The sequence below is a fragment of the Lissotriton vulgaris genome, chromosome 1_1 (assembly GCF_964263255.1).
Source record: "Lissotriton vulgaris chromosome 1_1, aLisVul1.2, whole genome shotgun sequence".
In the NCBI taxonomy this organism is placed as follows: Eukaryota; Metazoa; Chordata; class Amphibia; order Caudata; family Salamandridae; genus Lissotriton; species Lissotriton vulgaris.
The window spans coordinates 683,601,089-683,624,946 of NC_141685.1; the positions used below are offsets into that span (position 1 = coordinate 683,601,089).

At 41.5% G+C, this 23,858-nt stretch overlaps 1 protein-coding gene across 2 annotated transcripts in view; it reads right to left on the reverse strand.

Moving 5' to 3' along the window:
• LOC147747656 (uncharacterized) overlaps positions 1-23,858 on the reverse strand; it is a 624,300-nt gene that overhangs the window by 529,790 nt on the left and 70,652 nt on the right. For both annotated transcript variants that reach the window (XM_086936345.1, XM_086936344.1), the window contains exon 2: positions 17,814-17,863. In XM_086936345.1, the coding sequence (XP_086792471.1) occupies positions 17,814-17,863 (50 nt within the window). The remainder of the gene's footprint in view (positions 1-17,813; positions 17,864-23,858) is intronic.

Here is a 23,858-nt window from a genome sequence, read left to right on the forward strand (position 1 = left end):
GAAGGTGAAGTACCTTTGGGCCCATAGCTCCCCCCTGCTACCCTTTGCGGTCATGGGTCCATGCAAGACGGCGGTCCCAACAACACCTTTTGTGACGGCTGTTGATTGGAGTTAGATGTTAGAATGGCGGGCTCGACTTGCCCTGCTGCCGATTAGAGTGAGTAGGGACCGAGTAAGCTGCCAGGGTTTGGGGAAAAACACCTTCAGAATCAGTACAATCTAGGTTAGGTTGGGGGCTGGCAGAAATAGGGGCCCCTGGGGCTAAGGAGGTCTGATTTAGTACTATGGTCTGGGGACATTTATGCACAAAGGCCTCCAGGAGACTGGGTGGGACCCTCAGGACATATTGACTAGGGCCTTGTGATGTCACAGTAGGGAGATTGATAAGACTTTCCATATTTGCTAATTTATTATTATTATTTTTTTTTAAGACCTTTATTGAAGTCGCATGCATAGTCCACAGCGGTTTCGCCTACAACCTGAGAAAGCAGGCCGGCAGCAGTAACTCATAGTGTCCTAGTACCAAGTGTCAATAGACTACTGAATGTAGGATTAACACAGCATGTTGCCTACAACCCATCCGGGCCGGCCGCGTTGTAAAATGCCAGAAGCTGTACAAGGATGCTAATTTGACCTAAATTTTTATAAGGGTGGCTTTTAAAGGGCTCATAACCACCGTAAGTATTTCCTCCAACATTTGCCAGAACTCTCTCGTACACGAACCTTTAGGGCCGATAGTGACCACCTCTACAGAGGGTGTGCGCTCAGGTGGCAACGTTTGTGGCCCCATGTTTATCACGGATTCCAAAGGGATGGATTGTTTATTATTATTATGCCTATTATTGGCCATGGTCTTCCTTTTCTTCCCGGGAGGTTTCATCCAAGATGGTTGGATGTTTTTATCTTTTAGGGCCTATGTAATAATTTTAGGCCTCGCACCCTCCTTAATTGTTGCCTGGGGATCATGTGGAGGGATTACCGGTGACCGTGATACAGATATAGGAGATTTCGTAGGAGAGCTTGCAACAGATAAATTAACTTCCTGAACATGCATAGCCCTGCTACCTTAGGTCCAATAGACAACATTTGTTCTGTTAACGCTTTATTGTGCATTAGTGCTGACTCTGCCCAAGTCAAAAAAGCATCCAAGGTACCTACCACCCCCTTCCTTGTGTGTAATTTTCTTTTTGTCATAATATAGGACCCCTAGTTATATACAATTGTATAAATACAAATGTGATTGTGACTAATACAGTTTAAGTCCCAGTCACACAATTGGTATACTTAAAAGGAAAAATCAATGGGCCACGTCAATGTCTCACCGGTTGAGTATGCGGGGTAATAGATGTCAGTGGGGTGGCGCTGCCCGGCCTCTTATGGCCCCTGACGAGCTCCAGATGGGCCTGCCCTTGTTCTGGGCTTCGTCCGGGCTGCGTACCGCGCCGTGGGGGGTAGGCCGTGCTTTATGCGCATTGGACACGCCTCCCCCTCACACGTTCAGCTGAGGTGAGTCAGATGCACCCTGGGAGTTGCAGTCCTCTCCCAGGGTGATGGCGGTAGCAGTGGGGCAGAAGGCAACAAGTCCTTGGGATCCTGGTCCCACAAGGGAGCACCAACAGCATCAGGCAGAGCCAAAAATCGCCGCAAGTCCCAGCAAGCAATGGCAGAAAGTAAAAATGAGTAGTTCTGGTTCCTCTGTGTATCAACAAGTTGGGACATGTGCCCATAATTTTACATATCCTGGTAGAGAAAAAACACTAATTTCTCTTTTTACTATAGCAAGGTCTCTCTCTCCCATAGGTTAGCACTGGAGCTGCTCAATAGCATTTAACAGGAGTATTGCCCAATTGGGAGATAATAGAAATTTGGAGTTTAGTGTCCCTGGGCTCACAATTTAAAAAACACATCTTTTTTTGAAGTTGGTTTTTAAATCGCAGATCTGAAAATGCCACTTTTAGAAAGTTGGTATTTCCTTACTTTAACCATTCGGTGCTTCAGCCTATTGCTAGAATACACGTCTGGGCGGGATGACTGTTTGGCTTTGTGACTTCACTTTAGACAGTCACATACAAAGGGCGCTGAGATGTGCCCTGCATATCCCAATGGCCCATCACCACGTCAGAGCTAGAGTGGTGGGAGGAGTTGACACTTGCACATGAGTAGGGATGTGCCTGTCCCCACACAAAGAACAGCATACCCCGAGTAGTGTGTCTCGAGCCAGTGGCAGGAAATGCAGGGTCTTGTGCATGGCAAAAACCTTTCCTAGACGTCTTCCTAATTCAAAGGCCAAACTGGATATAAGCACTGGACCTCTGACACCATATACTCAAAAACACTTCTGAACAGAGGACAGTCTGCCAGGAAGAAGAGCTGTTGGCCTGCCAGGAGGGACTGCCACTTTGCTGCATGCTTCGCTGTCGGGTTTAGATTATGTTCAGGAAGTGATGGCGCTCTAGCTTGTTCGTTAAGAGTATAGATCGTAGTTCGGGAGTACACGGTGCAGACAGGTCAGGGGGAACAAACCCAAACAAGAACCAACCCCTGCATTAGTGTGGGTCAGGACCCACACAACAAATATGAATCAAAGTCCTGTGCACACGTATGAGTACAGTAGGTTTTACTGTAAAAACCAAAATTCTAAAACAATCATTTTGAAGAAATAACGGAGGTCGACATCTCGAGTTTCATGTAGATGGATTTAAAAATAAATCCAGATCAGTAGAGAAAGAAACAAACCAGCCAACACGTGTTTCGTCACAACGTAGTGTAGTTGTGACTCTTCAGGGCTGTCGGCTTGAGGAAAAGGACAGGAGATCGCAAAACCGGTGATATTTCCGACCTGGTTGCGGCATGGGTAAACAATCAGGGTAAGAGATCTGGAAAGTTGCTAATCAACATCCCCTAATGTCTCTGAGTAGAGAGGCACAATGGCATTGGACGGGTGCGTCCTTGGCGGTAGGAGATCTGAGCTCCAGCTTCAGCGTATAGCGTATGCATTCTGTTAATCTGGGTAATGGAAAAACCATGCCCGGATCGTACCGATGTGAAAAAAAAAGAAACGCGGGCTCCCACGCTATATTACTTATTAGCTCCCGGGGGCCAAATCCTGGGGGCAATGAGTTAATGTAGGTGGTCCGCAGCCCCGGGGACCGCCAACCCCCGGGGCTTTATTATGACTTGTGCAGGGGGCTCATAGTCCCCCCAGCCACCCCCGGGGCTTTATTCAGAAGTGGGTGGTGGGGTTCAAAGGCCCCCCCAAGCCCCCGGGACCGCTACCCCAGGGCACTAAGTTTTTAATTAAGCCCTGGGGACCATCACCCCCGGGGCATTTCAAATGATGGGAGGGGGGCCGCGCGGCCCCCCTCCTGGAGCCCTTGATGGCCCTGGGGACCGCCACCCCCCAGGGCCGGCTCTTGCAGTGTCCCGTAGTGCCCACCCCCGGGGCACTGCAGTTTGCAATGACGAGGCAGGAGCCTCGCGGCTCCCACTCTCTCATTGCAAACTGCTTTGCTGTTTGGAAGAGAGAGCAGAAAACCTACTCTCTCTTCCAAATAGCAAAGCAGATTGCTTTTCCACATGGGGAGCAGCATGTTAGCTGTTTCCCATGTGGAAAAGCAATACCGGCTGGAACAATGGGGGGATTGGGGACCCCCCCTCAGCCCCCAACGGCGTGTGCCAGCCCCGGGGGATGGGGCCCCAGGGGCTATTAGTGGCCCGGGAGGGGGGGCCACGCGGCCCTCCCCCCCAAAATGATGGGTTTTGTTTAGATAAAAAAGGACCTTCCCCGAGGGATGGTGTCCCCGGGTCATAAGTGGCCACAGGAGGGGGGCAAGGCAGCCCCCCTCCAAATAATTATTTTTTTAAAAAGGCCCATGCCCCGGGGATGGTATCCCTGGGGCAGATTATGGCCTCAAGAAGGGGGCCACGCGGCCCCCTTCCCAATGTTTTTATGATTAATAAAAAAATTGAGGGCAGGCCCAGGGGATGGGGTTACCAATGCCAAAAAATTTGAAAAAGAAGGGGGGCTACACAGCTCCCCTTCTTAAAGAAAAAAAAAACGGGATCGCGGACGGAGGCCACGCACCCTCATTGCACCAGTCTGCAGACACGCCCCCTGGCACGTTTGCAGAGGGGGGAACAAATTCCCCTTGAATTCTGGGGGTCCCTGGGGGCCAACTAGCCCACCAGGTACCTCCAGTATGCTCCAGGGAGCTGCATTGCAGAGAGGTGTTCTGAAGCCACACCCCTTTTACACCTCTCTGCAACGCAGCTCTGTGGTGCTTACTGGAGGTAGCTGGTGAGCTAGTTGCACCCCAGGGACCCTCAGTATTCAAGGGGAGTTAATGCCCCAATTTAAAACGTGCCACGGGCACGTTTGCACAGTGTTGAGAAGGGAGGGGGTGGGCCTGAGTTCACATTTGTGCAAACACGCCCTGTGGCGCGGTTTAAGTTGGGGAAATACTTCCTTGTCAATATTGAGGGTCCCTGGGGGCCAACTAGCCCACCAGGTACCTCCAGTAAGCGCCACGGAGCTGCATTGCAGAGTGTTGTAAAAAGGGGCTTGGCCTCTGAACACCTCTCTGCAACACAGCTTCCTGGAATTTCGATTTACTCACCTGTTATCAGGAGAGAACCCAGTGCTGCATCTTTTAGCCCAGCACTAACCCTGAAAAGTAATTCTAACTTTATTTACCAGTAACTTGTATTTCCTTCCATAGGAATCCATTGTCTGGTTTTCCCCTGAAAAGTTTCTAAGTGTCTATTTTCACAAACTAAAAATATTCCTAAAAAATCGCCTGTATGACTTAAACGCATACTTTCAACTGTTTACAGGAGATGCACCAGTGTTGGATCCAGGATCCACCACTGAGTAAGAAAAAGTAACTATAACACTACTTACCTGGTAAGTGAATTTCCTTCCATAGGATAACATTGACTTGTTTCACTTGAAAATTCTTCCTAGTGTGGAGTTTTAGACCTTTAAAATATTCACCTAAAATCAGCCGAACAATGAATTCTGATTTACTCACCTCTTATCAGGAGAGAACCCAGTGCTACATCTTTTAGCCCAGCACTGACCCTGAAGAGTAATTCTAACCGTATTTACCAGTAACTTGTATTTCCTTTCATAGGAATCCATTGTCTGGTTTTCACCATAAAAGTTTCAAAGTGTCTATTTTCACAAACTAAAAATATTCCTAAAAAATAGCCTGTATGACTTAAAACCATTATTTCAACTGTTTACAGGAGATGCACCAGTGCTGGATCCAGGATCCATCTCTGAGTAAGAAAAAGTAACAATAACACTACTTACCTGCTAAGTGAATTTCCTCCCATAGGATATTGGTGATTCTATGTGGAAACATTTCTGTCAACTTTTAAAATACAATAATATTCCTTAAAAATTAGTACTGTAATAAAAACGCTTTTCTCAACTGTTTACAGGAGATGTCCCAGGACTGAATCTAAGATCCAGTCCTGTGGTTAGAAAAGTAATCCATAAAGTAACTAATTGCATTTAACTAGAAATTCACATTGAGCTCAATGTTGCATTGTGTTTGAAATTGAGTTGCCATTTGCAACAACTGTAACTACTATACTCAACAGTCTATTGCCTATTTGCAAAGTATTTAAACTAAAGTAATTCATTCTCACTGTAGAAGCTAAAGAGTATTTCCTTTATTGCAAAGTATTTCCTTTTTGCGTCGATCGTGTATTTATTGTAAATTTTTCAATCATTAAGAAATACATGCATACTAAAACCAATATTACTAGCATCGTATTCCCATTAGGATGTAGCATAATTTTTAATCTTTTTAAAATATTGTGTTGTGAGTGTGATTGTGACTGCTACAATCTCACCTCAGAAACCTTGCTCCCTTGCCGTGGCAGGAACCCCGCTCCCCGATCAGGCGAGTAGGCTCTGACGCGGGCACAGACAGGGTTGGATGCCATCTTAGGTGTGAAAGAGGCTAGCGCACCAGCTGTTGGCTGTCTCCCGCCCTCCCAATACTACTTGAGGTGCGCTGTCACGCTAACGCTTAGAACTAGCATCGTATTCCATATTTAATACATATTTAAATAACAAAGCAAACCACATTCACTGGATGCTGTCATAAGTGATGTCATAAGTGATGTCATATGAGATGTCATCAGTGATGTAATCACTGATGTCACTAACCATGTCATGAATGATGTAATATATATATACGTAAAGAGCTGCGTATGAAGGGGCCGTATTTAGAAGGAAAGAAAAAGTCACACAGGGTAACTTTTTCTCTCCTTGTAAATATGGAGGAGCCACCTGCGCAACCAGTACGTCACAAAAAGTGACGTACTGGTGGTGCAGAGAGCTTGTAAATCTCCCGCAGAATTGTTTTAATTTCTCCTAATTTTTTTCTTCCAATATATGCTACAATGCACAGCATACATTGTAGGAGATAAATGCCTTCACTGATTGTTTTTGTGCAGGAAGGTGTGTCTTCCTGCAGAAAAACAAACTCCATACGACACAGATATTCTTGCACCATGGTGCAAGGGTGCATGTATCACCATATGCCTGCAGTTTAAGCAGCAGTAAAGAGGGAAGGACAAACTTCCAACATATTTAGGTACATATGTTGCATCTCTGTGCTTCGGAAGTAGCTCAGCACGCTGTAGCTAAAGAGCTTACAGTGTCATGCTACAGCACTTCCTTATAGTTCTGCAGTTATACATTCACCATATAACACAAATACATTCTTCAGTCAATTATGCAGTACGTATACATTTATGTAAACTTTTATACACTTGCATATAAATTTAGCTCTTTCTTTAACCAGAGTAGTTAGTTCTGAAAATAACTTTTTTGGGGGTTTTTGAACGTGATTTTCTTTTTTTTATTTTTTTTAAAAGAAAAAAAAAGTCAAGAGGACGAACAAAACCATGAACTTTGAGGGAATAACTAGCATTGATGTTTATCAATTGCTCTGCAAACTTGGGGGACTATTAAGATGGTGGTCGGATTGGCTCCGCCAGGCCGGTGGTAACCACCGCCGGCCTGGCGGGGGCGATCCGCCCGCCATCCGTCCCGGAATGACCCCCGCCATATTAGAATGGCTGGGGGGTCCGTGGCAGACTGAAAGACCGTCCGCCGCTTTTCTGCCCTGGTCGCTTTGCGACCGGGGCAGAAAGGGCTTTCTATGGTGGCGGTGTCTATCAGACACGGCCAGCCATATTAGGATGGGACATTTTAGATGCCTTTCCGTGGCGGCAATGCCACCATAGTCTGCATTTAGGGCCCCATGGACTCCGGAGGGGTGGGGGTTACATGCACAGCTTGGCAGGCACCGCGCGGAGCGTGCCATGCTGAGCATGGAAGTGCACTGCATGCCTTCCTTGGATTGTGGTGGGTAGTGCTGAGTGCACCGCCCGCCACAATGGTTGGAATGCAGGATGCGCCGGCCACTGTGGCAGGCACATCCTAATGCCAGGCACGAGAGCCCCACCCTTAAGGCGGCGGTCCCTGGTACCGTGAGGATGGCGGGTGGGAAAAGTCCACACGCCATCCTAATGGGGTTCTAGGTCTACTGAATGCTCCCCATAACAAATCAAACGATTGCACTTCACGCAGTGCATTCTAACTTTGACGAATTGGGGATGTATGTCTGGTGGTGATGTTGAAGGTGATGCCGCAGAGGTACTTGGTATTGCTGGTGGTGGAGGTGCATTTTGGCGCAGTCTTCTACAGTCTTCGTGAGCATAGTTCACAGGATGCATGGATTGGAGGTGCTTGCGCATACTAGCAGTGCCACAGGAGTATTTCTTGTTTGAATCTCCTCTGGACAGTACTGCCTGCAAATCTTGCATGTTACTTTGGTGGCATTACATTTCTCTCGCACCTCCAGAAAAGTAAAAATTTCCATACAATGGATGTGTATCTTTTGGGAGGGTAAGGTTCTGGCAGAAATTGTTCAGTAACAAAATCATCCGAATCAGATGATTCTTGCAGTGGTGTGGCCATTTTTGACTCCAAAAAAGAAGTTCAGGTTTCCAATGAACAAAAAGTGATGTTTGTTTTAGGATAGGTCTTCTCCTAAGGAAGGTCTAAGAAGAGTCATTGAAATGGGTAGGGTTCTTCAATAGTTAGAACAGTAAGTGTTATAAACCAATGACATCTCTTTTTTTTGGTCACACAGGATCCGGTTTGGGTGCGTACACACAGCACGCATCTAGCGGGACTTCTCCAAATTGCATTTAAAAGTAATATAAGTTTAATAAAACTAAAAGAATATTATTTTTCCCCCTTAATATTTATATTAAGTACATATATATATATTTTTTTTATATCGAAAAATTTCAAGGAAGTCGTGCACCCACCGCGTTGAACACATAGATGATGTCATGCGGAAACGCGCTCGCGCGGTGTGCCATGATACGTATATGTTGCGTATGTGCTTGAAGTCACGTACAGGTCGCATAGCAATCGCGCATGAAAATACGCACCCATCGCACACCCTACGCGGATCCTACAGAACAATAGTAAAATGGCGGCTACGTTTTGCGCAGTAATCGAGAGAGGTGCGCTTTGGGTGCGGGACTGCTGACATTTTTTTTTTTTTTAAAGAAAACAGAAAATATTATACAAATATTTTTAAAAATATAAAAAATATATATATATGACATTTAAAAAATATATTAAAAATGTGTAATGTAAAAAATAAGATATCTAAAAATGAATATATTTAACAACAATTGTAAATCAGTATCAAAGAAATAAATATAACAATTAATACATTTAAAAATTGTTATTGAAAAACTCTTTCAAAATCACTGAAAAAAACCTTGGGTTTCAGACAGGTTATATTATGGAATTATCTTTTAAAAAGCCTTCAAAATTCACTGAAAAAAACATAGGTTTCAGGCAGGTTATAGTTAGGAATTATAATTTAAAGAACCTTAGAAATTCACTGAAAAAATCATAGGTTTCAAGCAAGCTATAGTTAGGAATAATCATTTAAAAAACCTTTGAAATTCACTGAAAAAAACATAGGTTTCAAGCAGGTTATAGTTAGAAATTAGCATTTTAAAAACCTTAGAAATTCACTGAAAACAACCATAGGTTTTAGGGGTGTTATAGTTAGCTGGACATTTCACTCATACCAAAACATTGAAATTTCTCGGTTATAGTTGGTTGTACTAACTGTAACTCTTGTGCCCGCAATCCACTGGTGATGATGTCACATCAACCACTGTAGGGGTTGCACTTGTCCGCGATGTACCCATTCAGTCAATGGGAGCCCATGTACTCATTGTACGACTGGCTCCCATTGACTTCTATAAGAGTCCGACCAAACCGAGTCCGACAGCATACGGCCCCATCGTACTCGCTCGTGCGGACTGCAGCAGTCTGGTGCAGTCGGAAAACACCCCGGATCCGACTCGGTCGGGGTGCTTTCTGACCCAGATCAGGATTGGTCCCTAAATATACAACACTACAGCAAACATATAGAACACTAAACTACCAAAACAACACCTAACTACTCCAAAAACAATCAAATAACGCCCTAAGAAATCTGTTTATACTACTACTACCTTACCTCATCCTAAAACTAACTTAAAAGTACATCAAATTAAACTTACCTAAACGGACGAAATGCAATTCCCAACCACGAGATTCAGTCTTCTAAAATGACCGAAAAACGAAACCGATTGATAGAAAAGTGAGGAAAAAGGAAATAAAATGGCTGCATAATTAACATGAAAAAAAATAACTCCCCATAGACAACTATTGAAAATCTATGTATTGCAATGTTTTACCAAAGTTAAAAATAAATGCAAGAAAACTTAAAATATACCTTAACTGTTATACTAACCAAAAAAGCTAAAATATAATATTTCATGTGTATATGAAAATATGTGTTTATTTAATACACTGTAAATGTACAACTTTATATAAAAATGTGATAAAAAATATATATGTTGAGCAACATATTTATTTTCAAAATATTGTAAATTATTTAACATACTAAAAATTATTTTATTAAAAATAATATTCAATATAGTAAATAATAAACTATAACCTTGTCAAATATATAAAATGTATTATAAAAATGTAAACACATTTTTTTTTTCTTTTTGATACTAAAACATTATGAACAATACAAATTAAACTGTTTATAAATAAAGAACTAAATGTATTTGCTATTCCTTTACTTGACTATGCTACTAAAAATGTTGCTATTTTTTAAAAATGTAAAAATAAAAATGTATATATAAAAATATATGATTTGTTTAACACTAATACATGAAAAATGAATGTTACAAATATGTTATACTTTATAATAAAATGTGAATAACATAATAATATAATACATTTTCTAACAAAAGAAAATGAAGAGTATAATAGTAAATGAAAATAAAAATGTTTTTTCATAACAAATGTTGAAAATAAAAACTAACATGTATCTATTTACTTATTACAATATACAAATAAATTGAACAAACAATGATACACAATAAATAATAAATAATTCCTACTACTAACTTCCAAATAAACTAAATTCTGAGAAAAAGCTGAATAAGATCCCCCCAATAATTACTATCCGAACTATAAAAAAAACTGTACTAGAACTGCTGGATAATAAACCACAATAATTCACTATTCCAACTCCTAATCCACATAAACTGAAGGAAAGTGCTGGCTAGTAAACCATAATAATTTACTACTCCAACTCCAAATCCAACTAAACTCAGGGAAAGTGCTGGATAATAAATACGAAAAATTTACTATTTCAACTCCAAATCCAAGTAAACTCAGAGAAAGTGCTGGATAGTAAAACAATAATAAGTTACTATTCCAACTTCAAATCCACATAAACTCCAGGGAAATGCTGGATAGTAAACCATAATAATTTACTATTCCAACTCCTAATCCACATAAACTCAGGGAAAGTGCTGGATAGTGAATCATAATATTTTACTATTCCAACTCCAATTAGAAATAAACTCAAGGAAAGCACTAAATAACCCACTCCCTATTTTAATCTTTCAAACAATGAAAAATATATTCTCAAAAAAAATTATTAGTTTTTTGTTTTTGTATGTTTTATTAATTACAAATTCTTAACAAAACTTTTAAATATTTAATAATATTGTTTTAATTATTCACAAAATTTCATAAAAAATATATTTACAAATACCAATAAATGAGTCATTTTTAAAATGTATAAAAAATTAGAATTTTTTATAAAAAAATAAATGTTTTCACAAAGGGGCCGATTCCGATATCCGTCCGACATCGGTCAGGAGTCTTAACCGACTGACCTGCTGTCGTCGGTTACGGCCCTGCAAGTACGATGCGACCAAACAGGATTCAGTCGCACTCGTATACTTCACAATGCAAGCATGCATTCTGAGCGTAAAGCATGCTTGAAATGTGAAAAGCAGGGTTGCAGTTCATCCCTGCACCCTGTGGCCGGCACTCCAAGGTGCATCCAACCGGGTGCAGGGATCCCAGAGGGGCACCATAGGTGTCCCCACTCATGGGGGGCCTACTGAGGGCCCTCAAAGACAGTTTCCGACTGCCTTTTTGTGCCGGAATAACCGGCACAAAAAGGCAGTGTAAAAACTGCTATTGTACTCCCTCGGTCGCAAAGAGGTGGCCGGAGGAGTATTGAGTGATTTCCAGACAGCGGACAGGCTCTCTGAGCCTGTCGTCCGCAATCCGTAAATCGAGTCGGATTCCTTTCCGACCAAGCCCATCAGAATGGCTCGGTCGGAAAGGAATCTGTGCGACCCTTTCGGTTCATCGGAAGGGCTCTGACCATCGTTTGGAGCCCTTGCGACAAAAAATTGGAATCGGCCACTAAATGTACATAAAATAATTTGCAACACAAATAATTTCGATTTTTTTCACAATTATAAATTTTACGTGTACATTTTGTTAATAATAATTATGTATTTCTGCATTTATTATTTAAATTTTATTTTTTATACATTCTTAAACTACTCACCACCCTAATCCCCTATCAACCCAATATCCCACTTCTAAAACATAATAAAATTATAACAATTGTTTTCCCACACAATATTTTTAAATTACTCCCCACCAATGTGCCCTATAAACCCAACATCCCGCTCCTAAAAATTCTATTAAAAAAAAACAAATTATTTAAACATAAAAAATTAAAACATTATAAAATTTCTAATTCAAAATGACAAAAAAATAGAACAAAAAAAATAGAAACCATAAAATTGATGTTATTTACATTAATATTTTTGTCATCGATATTTTCAAATTCAATATTATTATGAATCACAATAAAATCGATAATTTTCATCGAGAAACTTTATCTTAATATTTTACACCATCAATATTCTCGACTCCATATTCTTGCTAGTCAATATTTTTCCGTAGATATTCTGTCCTTGCACCCCCTTGGCTGAATCAGCACACAACTACTCATACTGATCTTTTTGCCATTCACCAATCTATTGTTTTTTTGGTTTTCACCTGCAAATTTTCACAGATATAACTCCTCAAACCTCTGCTCCCTCTTGATATGGCTTTACTAACAGCAGTTTCTATCACATATGCAAGCACTCTTCTACACTTCCATCAGGCACATTACAAATTCATAGTAGATCATTAGAAATGAAGCTTACCCAAATACAAAGTGGGTGGTTTGGTTTAATTATCACCTTATTTAATATATCTGTCAGGTGTTTATTCTAAAATAATGTCTTCATTTGTAGGCCCACTCACTATAACTGGACTGATTTGTCAAGCACTAATATCCTCAGTACTTCAAAGAGGCTGAAGGGTTCACCCAATGTGCCATGTACCCAAGGTGAAACCTGCAATATCCAAACCAGAAGCAAGTTACCAGTTATGAAAGATGGGTGCCAAGAGTTTGAGGCAGAATCTATAGTGGACTCGTGGAGGGTGAGCAGTCAATTGCAGTTCTTGATAACATGTAATGGGTATGGGCATGTGGAATGTTCTTGATAACCTGTAACTTTAGTTCACTCTCTCATATTAGTGGGCCCCTTCCATAACAAATTCACTAGAAAACCAGCATCAGGCTATGAGGGGGACCCCGATCAGGGGGTACTGTCCGGAATCAGAAACGGAAATGCCTTTAAGGTTGTGACATACTAGCCTATGGCGAACAGGGCACCGCAAACAGTTAGCCAGCTTGGATAAAGTGTGGGGCTTCAGGAAGCCAATGCGATACTGCCTGGGGACTTAAATTGACTCTTTGCTTTCGCTACTTTATCTACAGTTCCTGTCCCTCACCTTTTTCATTTTCTCTCTCTCATCATAGTTCCTTGGGGTCACATGTATCAATCTATTTTGCATTCGCAAATGGTGCTAATCTCTAAATTTGACCGTTTGTGAATGCAAAATAGCCTTTCAAGATGTATGAAATGCTTTGGCAGTGCATTTTAGGTAATCTCAATTTTTTGCGATTACCTGAAATTGCGACTACAAATAGGGAATCGCAATTTGAGCTCTTGAAGCACCTGTACCAAGCATTTTCTAAATGCGAACTGTGCATTTCTGAAATGCTATTGCCATTGACTACAAGTCAATGTCCACCATGTGCAGATTTTGAAAATGCGCAAAAAGTGCCATGAAGAGCACACATGCTCCTAGGGCATGTGTGAGCTTTACAAGTGTACATTCTTTTTTGGGGTCCTTCAAGGGGGTATTAGGGACCTGGGAACCTTTTGTTTTGCATTAGCTAATTTGCGATTACTAATTAGATTATCACAAATTAGGTAATGCAAATCCACTCACACCCATGGGCCTTTAGGCCCATAGGAACATATGGAGTAGTATTACCCAATTGCGATTACCTAATTGCGATTTTGTAGGAATTGCTGTTGGGTAATCGCTATTTTCTTACAAACCATTTTGTATTCTCGAAATAGCAATTACCTAAAATGTGTTATTTAGAGAATTCAAAATGGATTTTTGATACTTATTGCCCTTGGTTCCATGACTTTCTTGCATGTCTACTCTGACCTTGCTCTTCTGATTCAGTTTTGTGTCTGGAATCTTACAATGGGTTTATCTTAATTCCTCTAAGACCCTCTTTCCTCCTATGCTGAACTTGCTCTCTGGACTCTATTAAGCTTCATTTTCTGGCAATCCTATTTCTAGTCTCTTTCCCTGCTCAGATGCATACCGATTTCACGCCTGAGTTTCGGCTTTCTTTCTTTTTTCTGTGACTTAGGTTCACTGTGACCCACTTTCCCAAAACTTTTGAGTATACATTCCTTTTATATGTTTGTTTAGAACATCTAATTTTGTTGATTTACACTGAAGCTCAGCATGTATCTTTTTTGATTAGTATGTTGCTCTGCCTCCTGAGAATCTCTGTGAATAACCACACTGTGAATCGAGTTGTAAAAACAGAAACAGCTGTACAAAATGAGAACTGGGCATGTTACTTGTCTCTCTCCGTCTTATCCATTCCCCTACTCCTCTTGTGTGTGATCCTGTGTGGTGCATCTTCGTTAGTACCGACAGGAACACACTCTGGGGAGTGAGGTAGATTGCCATCAGAATTCATCAGGTACGACTCACAAAACCTGATAGCTTTTCTGTAAAAAGCGAGGTTGAAAACGGCTCATATTTCAACTATTTATATAAAGCTCAATGGGCAAACGAATGATGGAACTTAATATATATTCATGCTTTAATAATTCTTGTTTTGATATTTTCTTTTCTGACCAAAAAGGTATTGTGACCAAATGTGCTGGGTCCTAGGTATTTTCAAAAAGTGTACTTTGCATCTTTGCACGCATTCTTCAGTGTGTTGGCTGACATGATGGAAGTTTCCAAAATACAACTTGTACATGTGACATTTCATATCTGAGACCATGTTACTTGACTGAGTATTCAACAACAGATATGTCCAGTGTCAGAATACAAGTATATACATTTCATTTTTTGTAGGCACCAAGCTTAAACCATCACAGAAGCTGGTTTACAAATTTCGGATTCTGCAACAACAATAATTTATGCATATTGTGAAAAAAGACATTTTTGCTCATAAGACATCACTCTGGAAGTCCACAAACTATTTTGACTCCTACAGGTACTTGTTCTACCCTTCTTCTCTGATTCCATTACGTTTTTCAAAACTACAGTACTGACACTTGTACTGACGTATCCTAATGAAGGCTATGCCCATAAGAGCCTATAGGAGGGATCCATCGTGCCTCAGTCTGATTGGTTATAGGAGCCAAAAAAATCTGATCACATTAGTGCCATGCCCGATTGCTTTTTTTAGAAGTAAAGATTGAATTCAAGTTAGTCTGCATCAAACGTAAGGAAACACACACCGACCTACTGTTTTAACTGAATAACAACCCCCAATTCAGCTGAAATCAGTGAATGACAGAAAATGAAGACCCCAAAATCTGTAAATCTTTAAAGCCAGAAGTGGAAAAACATCCATGCAAGCCTTATCATCAAACACTGTGTATCTCCATTCCTAATCACGTTGGGCTAAATCGTGATCTTCTAGCATTCCATAAGGACATGAAAGTACACTTATTTAGACTTTGCCTTCCTGGTTTATTCATCTTTCTGCATTACTTGTGTTACAACACTTCATTGCTAGCAGTGGTCTATGTTACTGTGCTATCTATCTGTAAAGTGTTAGGCTTGTATAATAAAACTATTTCAAATAATTAAATAATCAGATTCCATTTTTACCCTCCGGAATATGTGGGCAAACCTTGGGCTATAAACGAAGTGTGCAGTTCTGGTAAACATATCCCAACATAACCTTCACCATTATATTTCAATCCTCAACTCAGAAGACAAAAAGAGATGCACATAAGGAAAACAAACAAACTATGCCCCAAGTTCCTGCTGTCCCCTAAATGTACACTGCAATAACAAAAACTATCAATCAGGCAAAACAACCAAGAAGAAGAAGCTGGGGAACCCAACCTCTAGCTGAAGAACCTAATGCCTAGGGAAATTAACTGCAAATACTCAGTCCATCTCCCATTCGTAGGTTCTCAAAGGTGAATCTCTACTTTGAAAAATGTGTCTCTTTAGGGTTTCTTTCACATTTCCAGTTCTCATCGCCCTACTTCATTCATGTCTTGCCTTCCCCATTGGACCTTTTTACAGTTAGGAGACTGATTACTCATAGTGTTCCTTCTTTGTCCAGCCCACCACTTCCTCTGGATTCCAGCAACTCACACACCAAAGGGGTCTATAAAGAACTATGGTGTCTTTCCATTAGTTATTTTAAATTTCTCTCGGAGCAGCTGCGTGTATCTGATTTCTTTCACATTTAGGGCCTCATTAGGATGTCGGCGACCGCCACCAGCGGGTCATCATTGGCAGTCTACCCGACATCCAGGATAGCTGCCTGACCACCCCATTATGATGTTGCTGGTCAGACCGCAGCCATCAGAGGGACAGACCTCTACCCAAAACAGGCTCAAGGATCCCCTTGGGATGGCGGTCAGACCATAATCCGTATATTGGGGCGGTGCCTGCGCAGGCACCGCTGTAGCAATTATGATGTACATTTCCCACAGCCTTTTCATGGTGGTTCCATCACCATGGAAAGGCTGTCGGAAAGGAACTTTGAGGAGCCCCAGCAGGGCCCCCGTCCCCTGTGGCCATCTGCTATGTGACCAGGGGGTTCTCATGTGGTGCCCCCTATACATCCATGTACCATGTGCCAGGCACCACATGGTACCTGGCACACGGTGCATGGATGTTTAAAAACATCCCTTTTTCTATTGCAGCTTGTGCTGCGGCCCTTTTCTCCGCGGCAGCACAAGTCGCAATCGAAAAAGGGATGTTTCTGACCTCCTACACAGCAGTTCAATCCTACTACAGTGGGTGGGACCTCTGACTACTTGCCGGGCAGTCCCACTCCTGTTGCGATGGCAACCGGACGCTTGCACGAACGCCATCGTAATAAGGACCTTAGTCTTTTCTTGACAGTGTCAAATGACTTTTGATTGAGAGTACAAGAAACTCTGAGGTAGATTTTTATGAGACTGATTCTGTCTACCTGCAGGTTGTAGAATAGTATGCTGTAATTCAGCGGATTAGATTATATAAGGTTAGTTTGATAGTTTGGTGGGAGTTTAAGCGTGGCCCTCTCCACAGTGAAGAATTTCAACAAATACAGATCTCAAGGAATAATTTTAATCTTCATCCCTCCACATTTAAAGTCATCCCAGCAATTTTGATATAAAATCACTTCCACTTTTTCCTAGCATCTTTTTTCGCTTTATACTCAAAAGTTTTTAAGTCTTTCGAAGTTTTTTTCAAATCCTCCACAGGTGTGTACATGGATGCCACTGTGCCCTCAGCTTCTTTGGCCTGGTGTGCTAATTTAATTTTCTTATCAAAAGTACTTCCAACTCTACAGTGCTAAAAGTTTAAGTCAGGGATCCCTGTAAACTGCTAGTGGGGCATCTGTAATCAACAGTCTCCATGTTGGACAGTGATGGCATCTACCGTGGCTCTTGCTCTTCTTTGACACATGGTACAACATATTATTGATCGAACATGTTTTGCAGTGCACTTGTCATAGCTCTAGCTTTGGCTGCTGTGTCCTACAGTCAGGCTGTCAATGTAAAGGAAATAATTGTGTTGTGGATTCCAGTCGTCGCAAAGCTCTTTCAGCCCATCACATAGTTCTTTCAGTCCCTGTTCTCTCACAGCAAGTATATCCCTTAGTTTATGCAGATCTCTGAGGCTCAGATTTTGAGTGGCAGCAAAAAAATGCAGGTTATGTCTCAATTTATTAGTTAAAAAAAATATAAAAATAAGAACTCACCCATTTCTCCATCATTGCAAATTTCCCAGCCTTCAAAATTGTCTCGATATCTGTCAACAAGATTTAGTTTTTGTTATCCATGGGAAAATATGCACAATTATGCAATTTGTATTGAAAAAAACACATCCCCCAGTCTGCAATCCTTTTGCAGTTATTGTCTTAAATGATTGCGATTATTATCGTTGTCTTTATACATCGACAGCACATGTGAATTCATTTTGCTTTACCCTCCCCCCACGTTCCCACTGTAAACTGCCATTAAATTGGCAATGGACAAGGCGGACTTCCAATCAAAAGTAGCCCTGTCGAAAATATTCACATCAGCCCCGCTCCCTTCCTTCTCACTCATCGCCTTTTCTGCTTTTCTCTCTCTTCTCTCGCCTCGCTCGTGCCTACTGTAGTTACGTTGGGGTACTAGAGAAAGTAGCAGAGGTGCCCGCAGCGGCTCTCTCCTTGAAAAAGGCGCCAGCCCACAGGGAGATGGCTGATGGAATAAAAAGGCAGTCCGGGCCTGCCAATAAACAAGACAAAAACGCTTTTCCAACTGATGGCTAAAAATGTATACACCAAGATTAATTCCAGTTGACAAAAGAACTTCAAGGGACGAAGATTGCTGCCAGACATCAGCTATGGCTCTGAGCCACGTTTTACCTTTCCTTTTTTCCAACGACCAGACTTCCGAATATGAATACGAATTCAGTATTATATTCATGTTATGAGTATTGCAGAGCGCACTATCACCCATGAGAGTATCCTGGCACAGAGCTGGAGTGAGACTAACCTTGTCTAGGGCATTCCACTATGTGTATTTGTAAAGCTCACCTTTACCCAAGGGTATATTGGCACTAAATAACAGCTGTTTAATGTTACCAAACTCAATGGTACTTTTTTATCAACCTCAGAAGGATGAAAGGCGGAGATCACCCACCAGGATTTAAACCTGTGACCATGAGTTCAAATGCAGGCCCCTACAGTGGACGCATTAATTGCAGTGTTTGCGACCAACAAATGGCTTTTCTTAACCCCTTCCGTGCTGCCGTTGGCCAAGGCCGACGGGAGCACTCCCTCCCTGGTGCTGCGAAGGGCCAACGGCCGTAGCAGACCCGCCCACTCTTTAGAACGCCCGCACCGCGGCGGAATTGCCACCGCGGTTAAGGTGTTAATGTACAAATGCGCTTTTACAAGTCAGAATATTGGACTTCTGAGCTCTTTTTTGCTTTGCAAACAGTAGAAGGCATAAAAGGGTTGTCCTCGATCCTATTTCTGAATCAGTGTAGAGGATGTGGTGTAACCGCTATGGTGGTTGACATCAAATCTGGGGTATCAGGTTCGAGTCTCGATAATGAGCCTCATTATCCTAAGATTCTGGGGAAACCACTTAATCTTTCAGTGCCCAACAAAAATGTATGTTTCCTTCTGTAACGCAACTGGTGCTCATTTAAAGCACTCTGATGCCTTCGGGTCAAGTTTGCGCTATATAAAACTCTGAAAAAAAAGAGAGGAATGTATTGTTGGTGACTGGTATTGCAATTGCAAGCTGCTAAAGTTACCGACCCCCGAGTTGATGTGGTAACTTGGGGCACCTTTCATTGTGTCGCCAGGCTCAGTGGGCAGGCAATCGGTCTTCCTTATTTTTTCCCAAACAGAATTTTATTGAGGAACACGGACTGCTTTAAAAAAAGTATTCCCATTTGCAAATGCAAATGCAGGACCGGTAAACTTCTGTTTCTTTCAGGCAACATCCCTTTGTCATCAGTCACATGCAGTTTCAAAAATCTACCTGCCTAAATAATACTAATCATCAGGCAGGTCATACCACAATGCCCTGTGTCTAGATATTTTGTGATGTGGCCTTTTAGTACACAGGTCGCACTGGAAAATTAAACATAGGTCACAAATGTCAGTGAAGAGTTTAAAGTACTTCTCCAAACAAGTTTTTCAATTTTTCTGGCTGCAAAAGTCCAATAGGTCTTTCCAATAACTGGTGTAATTAGCATCCAGAACTCATAAACATAGCATTCTAAAATCCTCATCATGGTGACCCAGAACATTAGCATATGGTGCAAATGGTTAACACAAGAAAATGCCAAGAATTGTGACTTAAAATCTGACTTTACCATTAAAGAGAATTTTACTTTACAATTAATTTGAGTCTGAACATAACATCTATACGCACTCTCTACCTGCTCCCAATCTAAAGTTAGCACTTATTAAATGTAATAAGGTAACCCCATGTTATACAATAGGAGAGATAGGCCTCAGAGCAATGTAAAATGACTTTAGGAGTTTTTCACTACCAGGATATATAAAACTTAAACTTACATGTCCTACTTGTTAAATACCATGCACCCTGATGTATGGGCTTTTTATAGTCTATTTTAGAGGTGACTTATAAGTTACTATATAGTAGGGACTTATAAGTATATTTCATCATGTTTTAGGGTGGGAGAAACAAGCACTTTAGCACTAGCTAACAGTGGTAAAGGGCACCGAATCCTAATACCCCCCAAAAAATCTAAAAACAGGAGGGGTGAAGGCAACAAGTATAGGCGAACTCCCACCCAAGGGGTCAGGCGTAACAGTTTGACTCTCAGCTCTACTCCTGAGTCCCAAAACACATTCTTGGCTGGCTGTTACTGACTTAACTTCCGGATAATCATGGCTTGGGTTTTTTCCCAGGAAGGCAGGAATATTGTCACCAAGTCAGTTAGCAGAAATGTCTGATATGGAAGATGAAGACGAACAGTTGGCAGAACAAAGAGCACCTTAATAGTTGTACTTTTCACTTAAAGATGCCACTTGGGGTTAGCAGAATCTGACACAATTCATTTCCAGAGCCCTCTCAGAATTTCTGTCACCTACCCCAAAAGGAAAAAAACAGGTTTTGGTTTTGACTGAGGGGGTGGAAATATCATTTTCACAGAAAAGTAGATAGGGGAATAACCAGAGCTACTTGAAAACGTGGGTGACAGACGCTATTTTTGTATCAGGGCTCATAAAAGGATTTCTGTTAGCCTAAAGAGGGAGTGCTGCAAACTGAGGTAAAACGATAGAATTGTGTGGAAGGAATTCTACTATCATTGGCAAGTACACAGGATAAGATTGGCACCTCACCACCATTGCATAAGAATATTCCTAGACCTGGGAACACATCATATTTAAGGAAGAAGAGTCTGCTTGACAGCAGTATGAAAAGGACTCAAGGGCTCCTCACTTTCACTGGCACACAGGTACTGGAACTGTTCTCTAAGGGTTCCATGGTTGATCTCCTAATAGACCGATCAGCCTTAAGGTCACTTCTCTCAAAGATTTTGCCCTCACACTCCTAGGCTGCTGATATCATTTGTGTTAGCTTTGGGACTCAGTGCCTTTTACCACTGCTAACCTGTGGTAAAGTATTTTTGCTCTCTCCCCAAAACATGGTAAAATTGTGGTACATCTGATTGGCATTTTTCATTTTATTATAAGTACCTAGTAAAGTTGTATACCACATATCTAGGGCCAGATGTAGGTCACCAATTACCGGTCGGTAACAGCCAATTTTGGCCGTTACCGACCGGTAATTGGTTATTTTATAGAATCGGTACATTTACCGAATCGGTAAATTTACCGATTCTGTAAAATACCGAATCGGTAATTTGACCGATTCGGTAAATTCAAGATGTAGGTAGCACTGTTTACAGTGCTACAGGCCTTCAGAATTCGGTATTTTACCACCCAATGCAATTGGGTGGTAAAATACCGAATTCAGGTGTACATGCACATCTGTGCATGTACACCTGTGCCATGTGACACACAGACATGCCCTTAGGGAATGTATGTGTGCCACATGTCACACAAGCCTGTACTTGGGGTGCTAGAGGGTGTCAAAGTGACACCCCCTGCACCCTTGTAGGATTCGGAATTTACCGATTTGGTAAATACCGAATCGGTATTGGCCAATGATTCCTATGGTCTTCAAGGCCCATAGGAATCAATGGGCAATACCGATTCGGTATTTACCGAATCGGTAAATACTGAATGATACAGATTCGGTAATTCTAAAATAAGAATTACCTACATCTGCCCCCTTCCGATTTACCGACTCTTAAATATCGAATTGGTATGATTCGGTATTTGAGAGTCGGTAAATCGGAATTACCTACATCTGGCCCCTAGTGTCTGTAAAGTAAATGCTACTAATCACCACCCCTTTTTGTACCACTAATGGGGCTGCAGCACCTATTCTGTCACCCACTTAAGTGGCCCCTTTAAACATGTCTTAGGTTTGCCATTGCAGCCTGATTGGTTATAAACGGCCAGTTTGACTCGGCAATATACCCCCCTTGCCAACACTTGAACTCCTCTTTTATTGCATTTACGTCACCCCTAAGGTAGGCACTAGGTAGCCCATAGGGCAGGGTGCATTGTAATTAAAAGGTTGGACATGTAAGTTTGAGTTGGTTTTATACATCCTGGTAGTGAACAACTCCTAAATTTGTTTATCTATGACTGTGAGGCTTCCCTCTCCCATATGATAACTGTGGGTTGCCTTATTATATTTAATGAGTGCTAACGTTTGATTGGTAACAGGTAGACATTTCATGTTTGGTGTCTGAGAAATAGTAAGCCACGTTTTTAAGTTACGATTTTGAAAATTTAGATAGTTTACCACCTACAATAGATGTTGGACCCAGATAAATGAGTAAGGCATGGCTAAACACCACACACATGCCAATACTGACTATGCTTCTGCACACCTTTGTTTTCCTTTATGACTGCTATAATGATTAACAGTGATCACCATTTATTTTCTCAATTATTTAGTCATGACAAATTCTTTAAATTTTGGATAAAAAATGCAGTACACAAAAGCAAAACATGATCATAACACAAAGATACATTATATTTCTCCCACCCAACAAAACTAAAAACAAATCACATTTGATAACAATACATAACGTCACAACAGACATATGAAGCAGTTCATAACTTTGGTTCTTCTAATTGGATCATTGTTCTTTTGAGTTAAAAAATGTATTCAAATTTTCTCTATTTTTCTAAATTGGTGTGGGATTTTTATTGTTTTGTGTTTTTATGTTATTACTGTTTGGGTGCTGCATAAATACTTTACACATTGCCTTTAAACTAAGCCTAACTTCTTTTGTGCCACACTACCAGAGGGTTAAGCACAGGTTAATTTTGTGACTTTGGTGGTTCAACTTTGGGGTTGTGACTGTTGCTTGGACAGGTGTCACCATCCCCCATTTCACGAACAACCTAATTTCTCACACCTCTGGTTTGCCTGCTTTAGGCACAAAAAACGGATAAATTCCTGACTGCAAGAGGGCCCAGCAAAAAACTAAGGACTTCAGCCTGCAGGAGCCCTGCCTGGAGCTGTTCTCTAAGGGTTTCATGGTTGATCTCCTAATAGACCTGTCAGCCTTAAGGTCACTTCTCTCAACGATTTTGCCCTCACACTCCTAGGTTGCTGAATTCATTTTTGATAGCTTTGGGACTCTAGTGCCTTGAATCCTGCTTTGAGAACCTGAAAGCTGCAGGAGTGGTCAGGATGAACTTTCAGAGCAGTTGTAGTAATGTGGGTAATTTTCTCCATGTCTGGGAATGGAGACCAGTAGCTGAGGCTTCTCCAGGGAGAGAGCACCATCACTAAGCAAAAAAACAAAGTTTGCCACACTGGAAGATTATTTTAGTGCTGAAAGCTCGTTCAGTAGAATCTCGGTGCACAGGCATCTGGCTTCAGAGAGCCCTATCCTACGAACACCTCCAGCCTTGGCCTGCGGGTGGATTTTGATAGCCATAGAAGTGACTGTTAGAAAGTATCCCTTTTGTGGACTGATGCTACTCTTTTTTTAACCCGGCGCACTTGCGTACAGCACTACAGGCCCCAGTGTATGTGCTCTGATTCCTAAAACTTTCCAGAATTGGCTAACTGTTAATTGGCATATTTGACTTTCTGGTAGGGTTGCAGTATACAGTACGATGAAATACATGAATGGCATGGAAAGTTACATGTCCCCTGCAGACTGCAGCATATTCTTTGCC